Source organism: Nestor notabilis, unplaced genomic scaffold (genome assembly GCF_000696875.1).
Source record: "Nestor notabilis isolate BGI_N333 unplaced genomic scaffold, ASM69687v1 scaffold29236, whole genome shotgun sequence".
In the NCBI taxonomy this organism is placed as follows: Eukaryota; Metazoa; Chordata; class Aves; order Psittaciformes; family Psittacidae; genus Nestor; species Nestor notabilis.
Genome location: NW_009932066.1, coordinates 1 through 22,322, shown reverse-complemented (window position 1 = coordinate 22,322; position 22,322 = coordinate 1). Strand labels below are relative to the sequence as shown.

General features: G+C 35.7%; 1 protein-coding gene across 1 annotated transcript in view; it reads right to left on the bottom strand.

Annotated features, from left to right (window-relative positions):
- Nucleotides 1-22,006, bottom strand: part of PHF14 (PHD finger protein 14) — a gene marked incomplete at both ends in the record, with an annotated part of 52,950 nt that extends 30,944 nt beyond the window's left edge. The window contains 3 exons of the mRNA XM_010016199.1: nucleotides 6,818-6,962; nucleotides 11,723-12,372; nucleotides 21,896-22,006. Of these exons, the coding sequence (XP_010014501.1) occupies nucleotides 6,818-6,962; nucleotides 11,723-12,372; nucleotides 21,896-22,006 (906 nt within the window). The remainder of the gene's footprint in view (nucleotides 1-6,817; nucleotides 6,963-11,722; nucleotides 12,373-21,895) is intronic.
- Between the last annotated feature and the right edge of the window lie 316 nt (nucleotides 22,007-22,322).

Genomic DNA, 22,322 nt, shown 5'->3' with positions numbered 1-22,322 from the left:
AGAGTGTTTTCTACTGCATGGCTATAATTGAATTTCTGTGTATTAAATAAGTCCTACAGTACAAAATGCACTTGCTAAAAAATCTAAATGCACTTTTGTCTGAATCTCTCTGAAAGGTTACTACATAGAGATGAAGAGTTCAGAGTTTTTAAAACAGCTGCATTTTTTTATTTTTACAAGAGTAGTATCCTTTTATCTGTAACAAACAATACCTCTTTAAATATATCATTTTAGAATCCCTAAAACTACCGAGTAAAACAATGGTTCAACTGCCACCTTTTCCTATGCTGAAAGAATTATTTTGGTCCTATTAAAAACCTTAAAAAGCATTATTTTTTATGACTCTCTAAAACACACAGACATGCAGATATGAAGCTGCTGCTTGATAAAACATTTCATCCTAGTATTAAAGAGTTAAGCTGATGAGCAAGAAACAGTTATCCAGTCCAACTTTCCTGTATGAATTGTGGGGAATTGCTGCTGTTGGAACAGAAAGCAGTGTGAGGGCTCACAAGTAAATTTTCCAAGCAACATCTGTAGGTAATCTTTAGGTTCTTTCTAGAAGTGCTGCAGTTGTGCAGATGGTGTGACTACTTAAGGATTAAATGACAACAGAGAAAAGGATGCACATCTTGTAAATCATGTGTTTGGTTTCAGTTATCACTGCACCTGTGACCTATTAGGCATTAAAACAACCACCCACGCCTTTGACAGGAAAATATGTTGAAGAAAACAACACAACTTTTAAACATTTCTCTTAAAATGCATTCTTCCTTTCCTTAACGTTCACAAAAATTTTGAATTTTGGATCTTTAGAATACCCAGAAGCCCCTTTTCAAGTACAGTTCATTAAATCCTCATGTTTGTATATTCTTAGACTACTGCATCACAACGCTATGTCTGCCACTTCCTTGAATACCTCTTACACTAAACAATAAAACTGGTTTAGTATAATATCCTGTGAATTTAAACACATGAAAGGCAAGAAGTTAAAATTCTCATAACATTTATTGTTCCACTAACGGCATCTATATATTACTGTTATAGCTGAATTGTCTATTGAATGTATGTCATTTTATACAGAGAACAGACTTTTTTATTCCTGGATTTTAAAGCCATTGTACACTGTCAGTAGCTTATATTTTATGTGACTGTCATTAAAATGAAATTGCACTCACTTTAAAATGCTACCATTAAAACAATTGTTCTGAAATTTATACCACTAAGGGAAACGAAAAGAAAGACCTAATTCACGCCTTGGCTGCATCTGTTCCTCCGTTTCTCTGGGAGGGTAATTTTTTGCCAAACAGAACATCTGCATACGTTAACTACATGTACATATACTCTGAAACACGATCTTCTTATACAGACCATGAAAACATGAACTTTAATGTGAACTGTAGGTTTGCAAAATTAAATGCTGTGAGATCACAGTATTCAAAATACATTACATTCAATCCTTAATTGGACCAACAGCTTAGGATAAAGACATCAATTCATGCATCATAAATTCAGAACAGTATTTTTATTTAGTAAATCAAGACAACTTAAGTACAGGATTTCGCAGAATGAATTTTTGTACCAGACAAAAGCAGATCAGGGTAAGCAGCAAAATTAAAACGCAAAAACCTTTTGCTACACTGTAAAGCATATGGCCACTACACTATTGCTTTTAGCAAGAGAAATTTTATTCTGTACTGTGCACATCACGGTAAAGTAAGAAACAAATAGAGGGAATGGAAAAAAACAAACAGCTGGAAAAATGTAGAACATCTCTCATTTAATTCACAGCAACTAACCCAAAGGCAATAGCAATAGCTAGCAAATGTACTACCTATAGTTATGGTAGATGCTATGATACGCACCAAACAATTTCTTCAGACATGATACAATCAATATGTCAAAAAACGTAACACCACAGTTAGGGGTGTCCTGCTATTACAAGATCTTGCCACAAAAGTGTTTATCCAAAATGACAGATTAGTGCCTGAAGAAGATTCTTATAAAAAGAACCAAAAATTATCTCCACACAGAAGTAAACACTCCAAAAAGCAACTGTACTACTACAAATTCCATCAGACTTTTCCCTAGCTGTGTAAACATTTTTCCTTTTTTTGATATACGGTATGTTGATATCTGAAATGAGAACAAATTTCTAATTGATGGACTTATTAATTAATTACAGGCTATTTAGACATAGAAGATGAATGCAAAGTGTAAGAGTGGATATTAAATTAGCATTACCTCCACAGTTTTAAAGGCAGTTAGAGATTTCTGTCATTTTGAACCAGTTATTTGCTCCACAAAGTTTACAGATTTTTTTTGGACATGTGTCTGCAGAGCAAAGATAGCTTTTGGACAAGTGATGCAAGCCATGCAGGCGATATGAACATTACCCAGCAAACAGTTGCATTGGAAAGGATACTGAATTCCTAGCAATCTCAAAATCTGTCAGTAAAGCAAGTAAAAGTGTTTATTAAGGTCTGAACAGAATCCCCCCCAACTCTTGGCCATGCTGCTGTGTTCCACATGAGCACCGGCAGAGCTGCTCCCAGATGAGTTATCACCCTTCATTTCCCATGGAAGACCCCATGTAACAGTTGATTAATGCAAGAGAGCAAACCAAAACGAACACAAATCATGACTGAACAGGCAGCTCCTGCACCAGGTACTCACAAGGAAAAGGCGCTAGTACCAACTACCCAGGGGCATAAGTAAGAGAGCAGTATGCACAGCAATAAGCTACCTTGTGCTAGAAAAGCCAAAACTCACTGGAGCAAGGGAGAATGGAGATGTAGACCCTGCCTAACTTAAAACACAAGGCAACATCAGCTTACCCTCTAAAGCGGTTAACAGATTCGTGCCAACAACTATGCTGGCATGCAGCCACTTCGGGATCACAACTGAAAGGCTCACCTTCACATGAAGGGCCATACTATCACACAGGACTGCCCTCTGACCAGTTAGCTACAAGTAGAGCAAAAGACCCCCCCAGGGAAGGGAGCCCTGTTGTCCTGAAGAAGTAGGCTCAACTCAAGCAGCATTTTCACAGGTAGTGAATAACTTCATATTAAATACAGAGGCAGCCACTATAGGAAAATCTTTTCCAGTCATCTGAAAGGTTCTGTGGTAAAGAAAACCTTCTACTTCAGCAGAGCACAAAGGCACAAGCCAAGAATATAAGACCCCTCCCTGTGAAGTAGAACAGTTTCTGTAACAGTCAACAAGGAGAGACAAAATAAGGTCTTCAGGGAAAGAACAATCAAATCACCAATATCATTATGTTGGTCCTTGGGTGGGACACCAGTAGGGTGTGAAAGGAGTACATTTATAAAACAACTTGAAATTGCATATAAAAACTATGAAGAAAACCCCCGCAGTATTCCAGCAGCTTTGTTTGGGCATTTCAGAGTAACAGGCATCTTGAGTTTGAGATTCTAGGGAAGAGACAACTGTTAAGTACCAAAATCAGTTCACAGGAAATGGGCATATTATCTTCCCCAACTGCAGGCAAACACAGGTAAACACCACTGCATTGATTTCTGTACAACTCAAGTTGTACAGAGCCTCTTCACTCAATACTGTGCTAGAAACTGCATTTTCTCAAAAACTCAAAAGCTCAATTATTGGAACAAATATCAGGACACAGCATGATGTCTGCAGCCACAGCAATCTACCTACTAAAGGAAACCTGCAAAGATAACAAGTTCTTGGATTCCAATGTGTTTACAGAACAGACTTGCTTGTTTCTGGAACACGTATTTCAAACTACAAAGCAGCTGTGTACAATAGCACAAAGGACTTCTTACAATACAGCCCATGTCCATGATCTGGGCACATGGTTATCAGGCATGGTTTAAAGTCAATGATATTAAGAGTAAACCCCACCTCTATTAACATTAAAAAAAATAATTCTCTAGTTTTCAAGCAATGTTTTATGATTAGATAGTACTTATTTCTTCAACTGCTTCTCAATTTATTTTTGGAAATCACCTGAGTTGAATCATTAGGCCAACAGGAACAAAAAGTACTTGTTGCACTGCATTTTGGTTTTCACTGAATCTTCTTTATGATAGTCTATGTCTTCATTTATTACTCATGCATTCAGAAGTAATACAATGAGTGAATGACCTCTGGGCAAGAGTGCAGGAATCTCTAAACTATTTAACATGTGTATATGTAAGATCACTGATCAAACAAAAACTTCAAATGTTCCAAGTTTGTTTATAAAATTTTGATTTGCTGCAAGCAATAATTTAAACAAATTACTGAAAAAAGCTCTGATTCAAAACAGTACCATTACAAAATATCAAAATACAGGAAAAATACACCAGAATAAATGTTCATCTCTACTTAAAACTATATTCATGTGTTTACAAATTGATATACATATCAAGCAATGAAACATACACATAAAATATCAAGTAAACTTCCAAACTGCAATTACCACAGATGTGAAGTTCAGCTTGTTGCAGGGAAAACTTAATATTTTTATCACAGTCAACAATTACTTTCATCTACACAGCTTGTTGGGGTTTTTTTTCCCAAGACTAAACCTATTCAAATAGAACTTCACAGCTGCTTTACATATGCTTTTAAGTATTATTAAAATAAATGGTAAAGATCTATACATTCAAACATAAGTGTGAAAAATTAACCAACACCCATAGTCAATCAGCTTGCACAGACTGTAGAACTCATGGGAACAAACTAGCAGTTTAAATCTTCTGAATTAATCTATTTACTTTGTTGCAATAACAAAGAAAACATAGCCATTGTACTCTGTAACAGTGGGACTACAGGGAATCTTAGCCTTTAACACTTTAAAAAGAATAGCAGCAATTACTTTTAGATAGATATGAACTACTAAAATTCAAGCGGCTTTTGAACTACGGAACTATTTGCTGGTGGAGGAAGGCCAGCTATAATCTTACCTTTTGTAGGTACAAAAGGTTTACTGAACTAAACAAAATAAGGAAATGATCTTTAGAGATTTTTTAGGGCACTCCTCTGGAATAAAAAAAACTAATTTGCCATCATCTGATTCTAAACAAGTAGCAGATCATTTTTCCATCACAGTCATTCTGCACTTCAACACGACTAACTGTACAATCATTAAATAAATCTTACAGAAGAATTTCCAGGGCGCTTCACAGCTTTAGGGTTTACATGTATTGACTGCATTCCATATTTGGGGAGTTCTCAAATAGGCATTCATAACTATCAGCAAAAGGCTCTTTCATTCACTGTTTTTCTTCTCATGAATTAAAATTAGACTGTACTGGGGGATGGGGGAAGGAATCTATCAAGATTCTTTAAAACTAACTTTTAGTAGCTTACTGCATCTGAAATCAAATATATCTGCACCTTACTTTCCAAAACTTCACAGATACAGAGGAAGAAACTCCAAGACACCTAAATTTAAGAGTCGAATACTTGTCATAGTCAATTAAGACCTGACTAATGCCCTCAAAGGCACCTAGAGTATGATCCAGCTCATCATAAATTAAGCCAACTAAACTGCTCTCTAAGCTCCGTTGATTAGCTCTTCAAAGGACCGCAACAAGACTTCCGGAATTAAGAGTACATGTTGACGCTTAACATAAGTCACCTGAACCTGAGGACAGAAATTTCATCCTCAGTTTCCTAACTGATGTTAAGCAAAGAACTGAGCTACAGCTCAATGCATGAAAAATACTGTTTTGAAACAATTTTCAACCTAGCATGAGAAAACAAAAGGGGAGTAGGAGATTAATAAAAGCACTTTCTATTTGAAAAGGCATGCTGAATAGCTCAAAAAAAATTTTAAACAAATGGAGTCACGTAAATTAAAGATGTTCCTTTTATGCTTTTGAAGAATGAAAGCCTACCTTCTCCTAATTTCAAAGGACTGAAGTAGCCTATCTCATTTTTTCTGGGAAACCTTGAAAAACTGAAGCCCTAAAAAGGTACAGGATATCAGAAATTATAATAAAATCAAAACAAAACAAATAAAAACCAAATCACCACCTGATTAATGAAGAAAAAAAAAAATAGGTTTTTCAACAAAATAGGTATGCCTCTCTCTGTTGTATCTACCCTGCCTTACATCCTCAAGAGGAAAAGCAATGACATACAACACAGCCTCACCTTCCATGTAAAGATGTTAACATTTTATATGCTTACCTCAGCATTATTCTGGAAGTGTTTCTTTAAAGCCAAACTTCCTACATTTATTACACATACGCAGACTAGATTTTGAAGGAATCAGCAAAACAACTAACAATGATTTGAGTATCTTTTAACTTTAAAATTTCCCCGTTTTAAATTGTCACTGAAAATTACGAAAAGTTCAAGACAAGCTATTTTCACTTATAACTAAATGCCATACACTATTCCTTTCTTTCCTCCTGCCCATCTCTGCCTTTTTTAAACAGCAAATATGTATGTAAAAAACCTCTTCTTTTAGAAGACCTCCTATTCTTATGATCTTATATCATAGTTATGCAATCAAATTCATATACTGAAATAGGTAAGACAAAATTGCATTTAATCTAATAACCTAAAGCCCTGAAAATACAATGTACAGTTCAAATATTTGCAGACTACGATTCATTACACAGGTATCTGAAAAACATGCCCTGTCCTATAGTTGCTTATAATTGCTTTGCTAAAGTTGAAGATGGATGTTTCACTACTAAAACAGATCCATGTAGTATTACAAAAAAGCACTTGCCAGAGTTCAAAGACTTCGATTTTTTGGAAAAAGCACATCAAGATTTTATTAAAAGCAACACATGTGCTTTCCTCCCACAGTGAGAATGAAGGGTTGTATTACCTTCATGCACTGTTATTCCACAGTTGTCGCACTGGATTATTTCATCAGCATCTTCACTATTATCTCCAAGACAAACGCAACAAATCAAAATATGGTCCATTTTCTGGGAACTCCAATTTTGAGACTTCTCAAGGATCAATGAGTCCTAATATTGAAAAATGAAGAAACATGAATTATGCCAGGAACTTCAATTTTATGCACAACAAACAAAAGATCTGGGTTTTGCTCAATATTTGAACAAACAAAAAGAGATGGAAAATCATTTTCACAAGACTAAAAGCTTCTTTGTTGTCAGAACATTCAAATGCTTCATCCACAAACATAAGAGCTGGGAGAAAGTATAGATACAATCTGATCTCAATATACCTACGGATGCAAAGGCCAGAGAAGGGTCTTATTTCTGGAACAGAAACATACACATCTTTAAACCATTTATGTTCTACTATAAGGAAATAACACACACACCCCTCCCTAAGAAACCATTTTAAAGGCGGGGGGGGGGGGGGGGGAGGAATAGAAAAAAATACACCAAGGCCAAACGTTTACAATGTTAAAATTGCACCTTCCAAAAAGAAGTCACATGAACCTGCAAAATCTGAAAATAAACAGCTAATAGAAGCCTGCCAAGTTTTCAATTATGTAAAACATGACAAATTATCAGCTTAGTTCTGTTCTGTTGTAATGCAGATTTATATATCTCTATGCAAAACCATATGATTTATTAAAATATAACAACTTATTTTCTTCTGGTTACATACAGGACTAAACATTTGCATGACAAGTATAATGCTCTGTTTTGGCAACCTTCAATGTGAACTAGACCACTAAAAGAATGTGGCTTTTAAGAGGGAATTTCTCTAAAGAAACACAGAGAAGTGTTTCACAAACCAAAAAAAGCTCTATGTAAATTTAATTTTTTTCATAAACACCATTTAAGCTTATTATTATTTCCACTGTGAGATACAGCCACCGTCTTTTCTGCAAAATTTTTTAGCTTCCATATACTATCTTTTATTTTTATACCGAAAAGCAAACATTGAGCTTGAACTACCTTCATTGGTGATATGAAGGCATATAGGCAAGTGTGAAATCGTTTTTAAAAAAACAGTCATTGAATGTAAACAAATTAAATCATTTCAGAGCAGAGGCTGACAAGTTCAGGCATTGTTCAACATATCAGAGATCTGAGAATATTCCAAAACTGGTATCCTACCAGACTAGGGGGAAAAAAAAAAAAAAGAAAAAAAAGAAATATCAAGGTGGAAGATGTGCTCTCAAACACCATTTTCTCATTCCAACCCCCCATTTATAATATAAAACATACCACCAGTACTATGCCTGTGTAGCCTATGTAGATAAAAAGTACCATGAATGCTACCTGACGTACGTAATCCTCCCCCCAAGCATCTTAAATTCTCACCCTAATCTATTCAATAACTTCATGATAATCTCTTAATCTGATATAGTAAGTCTCCACACAAAATTTTTAGTGAATCATTAATGAATTCTCTTTATACTTTAGCTTATCTGGGCAGGTATTTGGAAGGTAAAGGGAGAAACTTTGCTTTATTTAAAAGCAAGATAAAAGGGCAAAATAACCTTACCACCTAAAGCTGGGTTCAAATAGTTTACCTCGAATAACAGAGGTGGATTGTTATGTTTTTGACCTAGGAACCATCAAGCACATACTTCTAGCGGTTACGAAAGACTTCTGGATCTCCCATCCATTTTCTCTAAACAACTTTAAGGAAACATGACCTATAAAGAAAATAACCTGTCATCTAGAAGTAAAAATTAAAGATTATACAATCATTCACACAATCATGCTTGCTTAAGGAAGGCAAATCATTGTGAAAAATACAATGATTCTCTGCTACAGAGTCCAGCCTTACAGAGCATTTCTTCCAGCATCTTCCTTTTAGGACAAAGTTGCAAAGTATTTTGAGGAAAGCAAGAAACTTGCACATTTTTTCAAAAATACTGTGGCCCATCATTGCGCAAAATACTCATGTTTAACTTATCATTCATATGGCAGAGAGGAAAATGGCAGTAGATTCTCCCTAACTTTGGCAGATTAATTATGTAATGGCAGAGGCATCTCGCAACTCTACAGAAATCAGTTTTGACTAACAGTACCTTCAACTTAAACTGTTATTTGGCTTCACGAAGGGAAGTTTACCAGAAATTTGTGATCTCTACTGTTAGAGAAGACCAAGGTCTAGTAATTTAAAAATAATAATAAATAATAATAGTAGTAGTAGTAATAGTAATAATACCCCAACAACAAAAACCAACCAACCAAAAAAACCCTATTACTTTAGATTAAATAAACAGAATTGCACTGTAAAAACAACACTGAAAAAACACTAGCTGTTTATACAGTGAGAACACATGCAAAATAGAGCGGGGGGAGGGAAAATAAGCAATGATGGAAGGACAGCAAATTTGGATCTAATATTAGGATCCCCATCCACTACGGTTTACCTTATGCGAAGACAGGCAACAGGTCAAACAGAGCAGCAGAATAACTTAATTTTCTATGCAGACACGGAGGGTGATGTGGAAGGAACGTATGCTGCTCTCCCCTGCTTAGTCCATGTAAACACCTGAAAAACCCCATCCCAGAAGCTGACCCTACATGTCTAAAGCACAGCAACTTTAACGTAGAGACGGCAACTGCTGCCAGCTCCTGAACAAGTCCTGTTCCCTACCCAAGCGAGAGAAACGATTTCAGTTTTATCACTACGTAATTCCCGTACCTGCGGTGTTAATGAAGAAAGTGAGCATTTCAAATTATATGCCTGTATACATCTAACTTTAAAGGAATTTTAAATAAATAAATAAATAGAAAACCCCCACCTCACTGAGAATAGAAGAATCCCATAAAGTGGTAGCAATTATAAATCCAGAAAAGCATATTTATCTACTAATGATGCTTGACCCTAGAAAGGAAAGCTAAGTTTGTTTTCTGTGCTTGATAAAGTAGAAAAGCATATAATATTTCATTACAGCACAGGTTAAAACATTGTATACGCAGACTTCAAAATATCTTTGTAAAATGTAGAAACCTAAAATAAAAATCACACAGAAAAAAGAAAAAAAAACAAACAACCCCTTCTCCTTCCCCCCAACAGCAAACCCCAGAAAGTAAGAAAAGGAAAGGAAGAATGCATACTAAGGGCACTATGACATGTTCAAAGTTAATTACCTGAACATTCCTTCATCAATTTATTATGCATTCAGACATCTGGTTTTCTAAGAAATTAGCTTCTGCAGCATAATGAAATTTTGCTAGATTTGTCTGCTAGACAAGATTTTTTACTTTTTTCTTTTTATGATTTTAAAATATTGTGGTGGAGAGTATATACAGATACTCATTGTTGTAAGACTTCTTGTTAAAGACCTATTCATAAGCAGTACTTTGATAATTTACCTTTACTGCATGTAAAGCAGTTACAAAATTATAATTTGAATTTCAAATTTTTGACTTTTATCTTTTGATCAATGTCCTAAACCCAAGGGAAGAACAGAATCTGAGGTCCATGCATATTAAGAAGCTTCACAAGAGATACATCAGAGACAGCTCCAGGTTTTTGAAACAGGCCTAATTTTTCAAGTCAATGGAAATTATGGACATACTCAAGAATATATCCCTGTGAATGTAGACTCGTATCTCCATTCTGATATGGGAAACAACTCTGAAAGAAAATTGTCTATCTCTGATGTTCTGATCATCTCTAGTGATAGAGCATGTTCAGCTGCTGAGCTAAGAGAATACAGGTAACACTGGAATTACAGAGCTAGACAATGAGAGAAGTTGCCTATACAAAAAGAAAAAAAAAAAACCAAAACCCAGAATTATGCTTTTTTCCCCCCTATCACAACTATTACTAGTAATTAAAAAAGCACAGATCAAAGGCAATCATATATTTATAAAATACATAACATCTGAAATGGAGACAACTGATTCTTTCAAATACTCTGTTTAGATCCCTGTCATTTTACACATTAAAATAAAGATTACGAGCAGCAGAACTTTTAATAGTGTCATATCACTATCACTTATCAAATGTTATGTTGATATTGCAATTATTTGCTGCACAATTGAATGTAGATTCTGCAGCAACTTTTCTCACTTTGTTCAAAATTTTGCTGTTGCAGGATATGAAGCCAACAATCTTGACAACCTAGTATCTTAATTTTTCCACAGGCACAACTTTCCAGGCAACTGTAATTGTGCACAGGAAAAAAAAAAGTTGCATTATTAAACACTTCCAAAATTTTCAAATTCTGCAATCAGAAGATATTTAATATAATAGTTCCCAAATGCTTTTTCATACTGTAAGAAATTCCTTCACTTCTGAGCATTAAAAACAAACTTAACATAAATTATCATGATTATCCTATTTGATTTTAAACCCAGTGTGCATATTTCTTTACTTAGAATTCTTCTATCAGTGAACTTAGTGTTCAGACTTTGACGGTTGTCACAAAGAAGGGCTAGGATAAAGAATAACCTGTCACTTAGCTATTTTATGAACATGTCACAGACGCTTTTAACTTTTAAAGCATTACAGATATGCAACTTTTATGCTAAATCAGAACTACAAGTCTCACTAATACACCTTGATTTGCATACTGGACCTCCTATTTGCTTTAGAACTAATCCAACCCCCCTAAAGCCAAGAGAAGTCAGTCTATTGACTTTAGTGGCATTAGACAGGTCAAAATGCCCAAGCAAGGTTATTTAATATGCAGGGCCTATTTAGCATAATTTTGCTGCTTCACTTACTCCTCTAAACACAATTCCAGCCAATCAGTTTAATTTTTCAAATTAACAGAGTATCTATTGGCGAGTAGTTTCCATTTGTCAACAGATATATTATAGAAAGTTGGTTGCACTACCTCATTACTCTTGCTTTGTGAAAGAGCCAGGCTATCATTTGTCAATTCCTCATCATCTGCATTATTCCTGTTAAGAACTTTACTCTTCTTCTTCTTGGATCCTCCATCACTAGCCGTACTGCTATTATCTTCTTCATTACCTTCCTCATCATTGTCATCCTCATCACTTCCGCTCCCATCATCTTCATCATCCTCATTATCTCCATCACTCCCCTCTTTTCGCAGTGCATTTTTTCCTTTTTTTTTCTCAGCAGTAGGCCGCCAGTCATTGTCATCTTCACTATCATAGTCATCCATATCATTTAGTTCTTCCATGGATACAAAATCCAGCAAAGGCCGGTTCCTGCGCAAATTCCATTTTTTTGGTTCATTTGTTTGCTCGTCAGCTACAGCATCAGGTTCAGCTGCTTTCTCCTTCTCTTTCTTCTTTTTCGGCTTTTCTTCTTCATCTTCTTGTTCTTTCTTTTCAGTTTTAATTACCTCTTTGTCTGCTGTTGGCACCTCCTCTTCAGTGGAGCTTTTTGGCTGTTGCTCTTCTACTTTCTCTTCTGCCGGTTCCTCCTCCAAGATATTTTCTTCTGATTCAGTACAGGAACCTTCACCACTGTCCTTTGATGCATCTTCACTCCCATGACCACTTCCTTCAGAATCTGTTGAGCATATGAAAATTTAAAAAAAGTGCCGACACAAATGTACCCCCAAAAATAAAATCTGTTGAAGCAAGTTGTTAAACAAAAGAATGATGCATGTTCCTCCCTCATAAGGTATTCCACCTATTTTTTCAGCTGGTATCCAAATACTGCTATTTCGAGTGGTATGTTGAGAATCTGCTAAACACGAGTACATTTTAAGATGTCAAAAAAAAGATGGCAGTATTTATTAAATGAATGTTAACTGTTCCTTTGAACTGCAGCTCATATTAACAATAAGCAGTAGCACAGAATAATTTCCATGTGAAGTCACATCTTAAATAGAACATCCCAGTTTTTAAATTTCTGCAGGCGATTTCTAAATCTTCAAAATAAATTAGCTATCCAATAGAAGAAGTTTGAAATTACAAAATAGAAAGTTTACATAACAAGTACTAACAAAAGTATGGATAATCCCACACCTTCATATTTATTACATATTTGTTTTCCTAGGTTTGGGGACTCTTCTAATTTCCAATGTTATTTTATTTATTAATCCTACATAAATTATGCCTCAGTGTTGCAGCTGCACAATAATGCAAAAATTCTAACGTTATACCACCCATACAGTATTGTTCTGTGTGTAGCCGCTATTTCTACTAATTAATAGAAATTATTAGAAAAGATAGAAAGCCAGTCTGTGCAATTAATAGACAGGCCAGTCTGTGCAACAGAAAAGAACAGAAGAATGTGGGGGGGTTGTATGAAAAGGATCATAAAAATAAGGCATCTCTTCTAGAGAGTACATGTAAAAAATATTTCAAAATATAACAAGCAAACATGATAAAATTTATAAACATCATTCACCTTGACTATCTTTCATCTTATATTCTCCTACTACTTTTCATTTACACTACTAATGATGAAAAACTCAGAAAATACTTTTTAAATTAACAAAATAAAAAGTAAAAAGTTGCTTGATCCAACAGAGGGATCAGTTAGGCACTTGGCTACAGTTTTCAGTTTGTTTAGAGCCATCACCAAATTCCTGATGCAAAGAAGAAACATGTCGACGCTTGCTAGTTAAAAAAAAAAATAAATAAATCCTTAATCACATTAGTTATCACACAAAAAACCATCACTCATTACCACCTCACACAGAGAATTTCTATGCACATCCACTTCTGTCTAAAGACAAATAAACATACAGCGGGATCTGTGTGCTGCACACTTCACATGGCATTTATTTCCACCCCACAGATCACTGTCTATGACTAAACAGTAATTCGGTTGATAGTTCCATATAATGGTTACTTTTCTCTTTTTCTGCATAAACCTGTATGTGGAAGTATTTGATGAGGAGATTTCATAATTACCAACAAAAAATGCGTAAGTGCTGCTATTACTGATCAGGACATTAATGTTACCAGTCCCCTTATAACCTAATAGAAAGTAAAAGTTTTTTGCAAACATTCTAACCTTTAGAGAGCCAGAAAAAAGAAAAAAAATAAGAGAGTACAGTAACACAAGTTACTGTACAGTCTTTAGAGAAAAAGAGTAATTCAATCATTCTCCTAAGCCTACCAGCCTTAACAGTAGTAACATAAGTACAATGTAATTAACTGAAATTTTGAAAGAGTAGAACACTCCTCAGGCAGGCCTAGGAAATAAGAGACATTATTAACTAATATGCAACCCATTTCTAAACATGCTTACACTTCTTGTGAATTTATGCTTCCCCTTTATTTTTAGGGCGAATCTCAGTCTGGGTATAGGTTAGCCTTTAACAGCACTCTAAATTACCAACAGTGATCCTTGCACATCAATACTACAGAACTGACGGTATTCTCCAGCTGCTTTATGCCATACCAACAATAAAAAACAGGGAACAAATAAACATTAGTTACATTCACTTCTCCCCTTCAAATTCTCTTTGCCTTCTGCCTGCACATTATGCTTTGTACTCTTTCTGCATCCACGTACACACCAGAGATACCTATAGTGAGGATATTCCTCTTCTGTCTGAATGGATCCACTATGATAGGTGCTTTTCTAGAAAGAGCTATTCTCTGATAACTGCTATTTTTGCAGGTGTTCTTCTGTCAGATGCACTTTCAGTTAGGAAGAGGCTGTAGTATACAATTTTCTCCTTGAAAGAAATTCTTAAAGAATGGCTCTTTCAAATTGGCAACCATATCATGTTATTCTCTATGGGAGAGAACTCAAGCTACTCTCAGTGAAAGATGGAGCCAGATACACCATCAAATAGCAAAGAATATAGAGTTCCATTCAGAACAAATATGAAAGATAAGAGTTGTGAGAAAGGCACCATTTATTCCTGTACACCTTTAGCTCTTTGGAGCACAATAGCAGATGGCAGTCAAACCCAAAGAGGACAATTCAGAGAGGAATTCTCCAGGACAGAACATCATGCTCCAGAATTAACATATGAAAAACTGTAATAAAGATAAACAAAAGTGACTGCTAATCTCCACATCAGCTATGAAGTCTTGCATAATATGCACAAGACTTCAGGGCAAAGCTACTGAAATCACTACAACAGTTAAAAAAAAAAAAAAAATTCCTCCCAGGGTTTTGCAGGACCATTTTACAAGCAACTTAAAATATGGTACCCTCTGATTTTATTTCCATGTGTACAGAGTAAGTGCTACACTATGTAAGTACATGGCCACCCACTCACCGTAGAGAGGCTGATTCTTCAATGCAGTATTTAGCTTAACAAGCAGCTCTGTAAAAAGCTGCCTAAATGCTTGGTTTCAAGCAAAGTCTGAAGGATAGACTAGATAAAGAAAATCACAGACTTGATTTTGGGCTTGCCGCTTCCACTAACAAAGGCTAACCAATTCCAGACAGCAGGAGTGAAGCATCTAGAATCATTTTTTTATTTTATTTTTTTTTGCACTGAGTCCTGTCTGGTTGAGTTTCACCCAGGTGCTCAAAGCTACATATAGAGAATATAATCCAGGATCCTGGAACATTGAAAAGGAGCGAAAACCCTGAAAACTGAGCATGCAGTATAGAAAACAACTACCTTGTCAAAAGTTATTCCTATTATTGGTCAGTAACAGTCTACAGGCATCATGTGAGAAGCCATCCAGACCAGTGTACCTCACAATACCTTCTTTTTAGGGTGGTAACAAAAAACAGGCTACAGGTGAGGTTAATTCTTTTGGAGGTTAAAGCCATTCAATCACCATCATCCTGCTTAGTGGTTCCTTAGTCTCTTTCTCCCAATCACAAGGCAGGTAACAAATCTTTGACATGACGACATGAAATTACTTGGGTATCTCTGCTGAAACACCATGTTACACACCATGTAACAAGCCCTCACCACGGTGTGCCTGCATTCTGACAGACAAGGAAAGTGGAAAGCACTGCAAAAAAGCATGTATCAACAACTTCTGCCTAGAAACTTCCTTATAAGAATAGCTCCTTTGCACATGTGTACCAATACCAAACATGTAAAAGCATCTGTATTTCCTACACATCTGACCTAGAAATAGCAAATAATTTTCAAGACTCCAAAATACTTTAAAAAAATGCTTAAGATAACTAGAAAGTTCTGGTATTAATAACTAGATGTAAAAATAATGCAGGAAAAACTAGATCATACACGGAAAATATGAACTTTTAAAATGCCAAAGGCAGAGTTACATAACAGTAAAATTCTCATTACATTTTTCTATCAGACTAAAGCCACAGAGGTCCATTATGCCAAGACTAATATAACTATACTGAAAGCAAGAACTGAAAAGGCTTAATACCTCATTTGCAACATCAAAATAGAATCTAACATCAGTTACATATATGCCACTGGCTCTCTATGCTATTTTGCTAAGTATGATGATTAAACATTGGGAGACTACTGGCAACTCAACACCGATAATGCTGGCAGTTAAAAAAAAAATGGAACCAGACAAAGGAATATGATTAAGAACATACAAAATAAAATCAACATAGATTAAGTATTGCTGCTCTAAGGAGAGAGATTAACTTCTCAATGTTTTGAAAAAGTATCTAATCTGTATTAACTGCAGATGTAAACTGGGCAGAGTAGGAAATGAAACTGATCACTGATCCATGATTACATTTAGTTCAGAAGTATTTAATTTAATGTGAAAAAGGATGGAAGAAGAACATAAGAGTTGTTTAGTAAGCAGTTTCCTCGCTTCTACACTAGCAATAATTACACAGCATTTTAGTAGATGTCTATTCTATTTGAAAAGCACTCAAAACTAAAGGTTGCCAACTTTGATTTGAGTCATTGGGAACAGCCTTATTTACAATACTGTAACGCAGATGGAATTTGTTACCCTACCTCCCGAATTTGCTTGACATTTCCCTGTTATAAACGTTACCAAACTTTGTTTGGCCTGAAGTATTGCATACCACCACGACTTCCCTTAGTAAAGTTGCAGTCCTGAATAACCCATAAAATTGAATTCCAATATAAGCTACTGAATACTGAGCTAGAACATGTATTTTTCCAAGAAACACCTGAGACTTTCACATCTTCTACAAGGGATGTGACATCTGGGAGACAGTTGAACACATGTCTAGGACATGCTCAGTCTAAGTCTCTGAAACCTTGTAACAAGTATATGCTCAAGAAACACTTGAAACATCCCATCCTCGCTGGCCTATGTAGACTCTGAGGTGGCCAGGCTGCAAACAAACCATCCCACCAAGCTGGAGTAAATAAAGCACAGAAGAAACTTCTCCATGTGGCAGGAAATACACAAGAAATAGACATATGCACAGAACAGAGGAGATGCAAGAGAAAGTAATCTAGGAGTAGTAAAGCAGGGACCATGCAAATCCTGTTCAAGACTGACTGAACAAGCAGAATGACAGTGAATGAATGAGCAAGGGTTCCAATAAGGGACAGATAGAGTGGAAGACAAGGCACAAAGTCACAGTAAGATGAAAACAAAGAAAACTAATGTCATCCCATGAGTAAATCCGCCCTGCCCAGACATTGGAAGGAAAGCCTAGATTTCTGCTAGATTACTCCTCTGCTGACAGTGAACACACAGAAGAACAGAAATCTTAAATGTTTCCAAAGAGAATGCAAGTTCAAAATGCTTGCCAGTCACTCCAAAGTGTTACTTCAAGTGGCAGACATCTGTACGGACAAAAGAACTCACTTGAGACAAAGATAAACCAAGAAAACCTAATGCCCACATTTTCCATTTTCTTAACGGGAAAAATCACTTGGGAATTCCACTCTGAGGTACTACACATTCCAGTTGCAAAGTCAAGCCTTGAAACGATTGTATTAATTAAGATTGTGCAATTAAGTGATAATTTACTAGTGATTAGCTATTCAGTACTTTTGCTTACCTTCACTGTCTACTGAAACACCCTACAACTTTGGTGTTACTTATCATTTATGTTTATTCTCCAAAACCAAATGTATTAGTTTCTTCATCAGTATTTCAGTACTGTTTACCTCTACAAGTATTTTGGTGTTTCACAAACATTTCTGTGTATTACAATATCCTGTACAAGAAAGCAAAAGTGGATTCTCCATCGCGCTACGAGGAAACAAATTACAGAAAGATAAATGTATTTGCAACTTTTTATTTCTAGATGAAGTCACAAGTTTTTCAGAATACCTAATATATGCATTTATATAGATCATTTTAAACATCTTAAACAGAGCAACTACTGACCTCAATTGCAGTGATACTACATAATATTTATCCAAGTCAGGCTCCACATTCAACACCAAAATAATCAAACATTTACAAATGTCTTTAAAAATTTGAGTCTAGGAGACTTGTAGCAGAAGTAGTAAAAGAATAAAGTTCTTCAAGGCAGCATTAAGCTATGCTCTTTTTAGCTACATTCAGAGAGAAAGCCTTAAATTCACACACCATTCTTGTTCAGGGACCACGCTACATTTCTCTGCATTATTTAAATTTCAGTATATGAGCTGCCAAAAATGACCAACTTCAAGATGACAGAGAAGAAAAGCAGTAAATCCTTGCTTTGGAATCCTGCTGGGAATCACTGTACAACTATACACTGATTTCTGACAACAGTATATCTTCAGCTGCTCTTACTAGAGAAGAAAAAAAGATACACACACAAAAAAAAAAGAAAAAAAAAAAGAACAAAAAAACCAAGAAGTATGCTCTAATGAACTTAAAAGCAAAACTTCAAATAACAGATCCATACTGTGAAACATATTATTAAAAACCTTCAATTGAGTACATTACAAAATCATAATTACAAGTGACATATTTGTATGCTCTGACTCCAAAGGGACAGTTTTTGATTGATCCCACATGAAGATTATATATAACATTCTTACTTAAGGAGCAAATTTTTCAAGATGCTTGTAAAAACCAGAAAATACAGTACTTTCTATTATGTAGAAACAGAGAAGCCATTAAAAAACTACTTCATTGGATATTCACATAATGAAAAGCTCACAGGCCTGAAAACTATTTACATTAAGTAAATTTACAAGAATATAACAGTTTTTAAATCAGTTTCCCTAAAGAGATGTCAGAATGATGAGATCTTTTAAGTGGAAAAGGCATTAATTGCTTGTTTCAGATCTAGGTGTGACCTAGATCTGAAAGAAAAGAGATTAACTACACTGTAGGCAAAGGCCGTATCTCCTATGGACTTTTCTGGTGGAAATGAAGGTTAGGTGACTAGAAATCTTTTCTGTAATGAAAAAAATTTACCACGGCATCAGGACTCTCAATACAGAAATTCAGAAACACTGACTCCTTCCTACAAGTACTTAATACCAACTTCTCAAATCCTTACTGCATCTCATATTCCCAGAAATCTGACAGAACAATAAATGTGCGTAAAAGATTAAATTCTCAGGGCTCAGCCCTCCTAGACTCGCATAGTATCATCTACTAGCACACATCACTCAACATCCTAAAGCTCATACATCTAGATGCAACATCACCAACAGGGAGTAAACAACTTCAGAATTCTTCTACTTCAGTGTCTAAACAGTCCTTTATCTTTTAACTTTCAGATTTGTTTTTCTAAATATATATATGTGCATTTGTGAATCACACATACATTGCAGGCCTGTGGAATTATCATACTTACAGGATTTTTCTCAGTGCATGAGCAGAATTAGTGGTCATTTTCCATGTAGAAAAATTGTTCCTTCCTTCTGTCACATTTATTTCCCGTTGTAAGCAAACTACACAATAAAATTCTGAATTCAAACAAATACTAAAGAGTGATTTGCAATAGGCTGCATATGGAGAGACCTCTATGGTCATTAAAAGAGGAAAAAGAGCAACAGCCCCAATTGTACTGGAGTAATACACATTATACTTTGAAGGCTGAATCCACAGTGGAAAACAGGAAAACCTGTTTTCTATTAGCAATAATCCAGAATTTGTTTACTAGGGTTGCTTGTGGGTGTACACACATATTCTTTATATATACACATAACTTTGAAATTATCAATTTTATTTATGTGTGTGTGTAAAAAAAAGTCCTTTTATTTCAGCACTTCTTCCATCCAAATCTAAATGGACTAGGTACAACCAAATTTAAGGCTGTGTAATACCAGCTTCATTTTAAATCAGCACAGGTGTTCCATTTCATTTAACTTGTATTGCACATAATAGTTTCTTATTTCTTTCAACTTAGGAGGTTCAATGTTTAATAAGTCCCTATTCCCCAACTTCTTAAAAACATTACAATTTCCTCTCTTGTCATTGAAAAACCATAGAATAAAGTGTAAAGCATTGAACTATGCTGCTGTTTCAAAGTGTTTTCACTAGATTTTAAATTTTATTAAACAGAACATTAATTTTTACTACAAGTGATAGATATAGGTTCTGACATGTTAAAACAATGTTGTATAACGCTGTATGAGATACATGAACAAAAAACAGTAATTCAAAAATAATTTTCTAAGTAGAACTTGGGGTTTTCTGGTACCTTTTCAATTCAGTGCTGGTTTTTTAAGGGAAAACGAAATAAACTTCCTCAGAATGAAACTGAGATTGAAATACTCTCAAGGCTAGATACTGACCACCCCCATGTGTACATATGATATCCTAAAAGGCAAAGAGGATATCAATTACAAATGAATCCTCTGCATTTTGACCATCAAGAAGCTTTATTCATTATTTTTAATTAATGATTGTCCTTTAATCAAATAATATATTGCTCTGAGTTATGTGTCCATCTGCCATACACCATTTCCACCTCTCCTTTTTCCTAAAATCCTGCCTACATTACTGTTCCAGAAAAAGAGAGATTTTCTTTGAGAACTAAAAATCATTTCCCTTTATGGCAAACTGTCTTTACAAAAGGCAGTGTCCTTAATCAAAAGATCAAAAATCCCCAAAACAAGATTTAAAAAGCAAATTAACAAGCACCCCAAAATCTAAGCATGAAATTGGTAAGATGACATCAGTTTTATTCTTTTAAGTCATTGCAGCCTACTTCTACCAGACCAAGCAAGGGAAATGTCTAAGCTTGGGGGAAAGAAAAATGCAGAAATTATTATTAAGCATTTTTAAGCTCATGAATAAGGAGGAGCTTACCAGATGTTACAAAATAAGCCTTCAAATAGAGACAGGGAATATTTTTGCACAATACATCTGTATCAAAACATAGATTAGTTTCCCCAGTGCAGAAACAATAAAGCGAAGTTATGTGACAAGCTGTCATAATGCTTCTCTTATATTTTACACACCCTGCATCACTTCGCTTAATTCCCTGAGCATATGCCAGAGAACTTCCAATGTGCAGTTCATTTACAAACATGGTCCTGCCCCTTCTTTCCCTTCCCTCCAATATACTTACATTTATCCACTTTATTTTGGCATTTTGTTTACCTTCAGTTTCTGACAATGTTCAATGCAGATATAGGAACATGCATACATAGATAAGACTACAGAACAAAACCACTCTGAGGCAAGGACTTTCTTCTAGTATGAAATGCATAAATTTTTCTGCACAGCTATCTGAATGAGCACTTTGAGTTTGTCTATTGTAAAAAACAGCAAAACCCTGAACAGATTATCTTTCTGCTCAACAACTTCACTCACCAAGTAGAATTAACCTTGAGAAAGAGGCAAGTTTTTAGGTCCACAACAAACTATTATCCAGACTGATTCAAAACAAAATGGCTTTAGAACATTCTTGTTTCAGTACTAAATACAGTGAGTATTTCAAAAGTTATTTCTACCCTGTAAAAATAAAAAGCAGTAAATACATCTAAGGCAGTCAGCACAGTAGCTAATGAAATGTCCTGCAAAAACTTGTTTCATAATTGTGAGTTCTGTTGAGAAAAAAACTAACTACAACTGAAGTATTGTATGGATTTTTTGTTTAATCAGTTGTTTCTTACCCATGGCCCAAGAATTTCCAGTTATCCAATCAAGTCACTGAACTTGTAAGTGGCTCCAAGTCCCAGCAGTTCACTAATAACATTCTGTCTCCCACATCATATTAAATGAGCAACAATGAAACAAAAATGAGGTAATTCTACAAGGAGGAGATGAGGAAGCAGATTTACCTGAAGCATCTCCAACTTTAAAATCACTGTCATCAGAGCTATCATAATCTAAAGCTTCCAGCAGCGAAGCTGCCAAAGGCTTCACTTGTCTCCTCTTCGAACTGCGGTCCACTGCAGGAAAAAAAACATAGTACTGTTACTAGGTGGCATAACAAGAATATCATATGAGCCGTTAAAGACATTTAAATGAAAGGCAAGGCGGAACGGTCGTGACAGGCAGCATTCCCCCCGCCCCCCCGCCGGCAGGTGCGGGGTGCCAGGGACATCCATCCCCACAGGTGAGGGCGGGCAGCGGCACGGGTTTGCCCACAGCACCCAGGTGCCGTGCTCCCGGCAGGCGCCAAGAAACCACACAGCACCGCACCGGCTGCAGCCCCGGGCACCTGCAGGAATCCTGGGGGAACTAGATGGACACTGGGATCGCCGG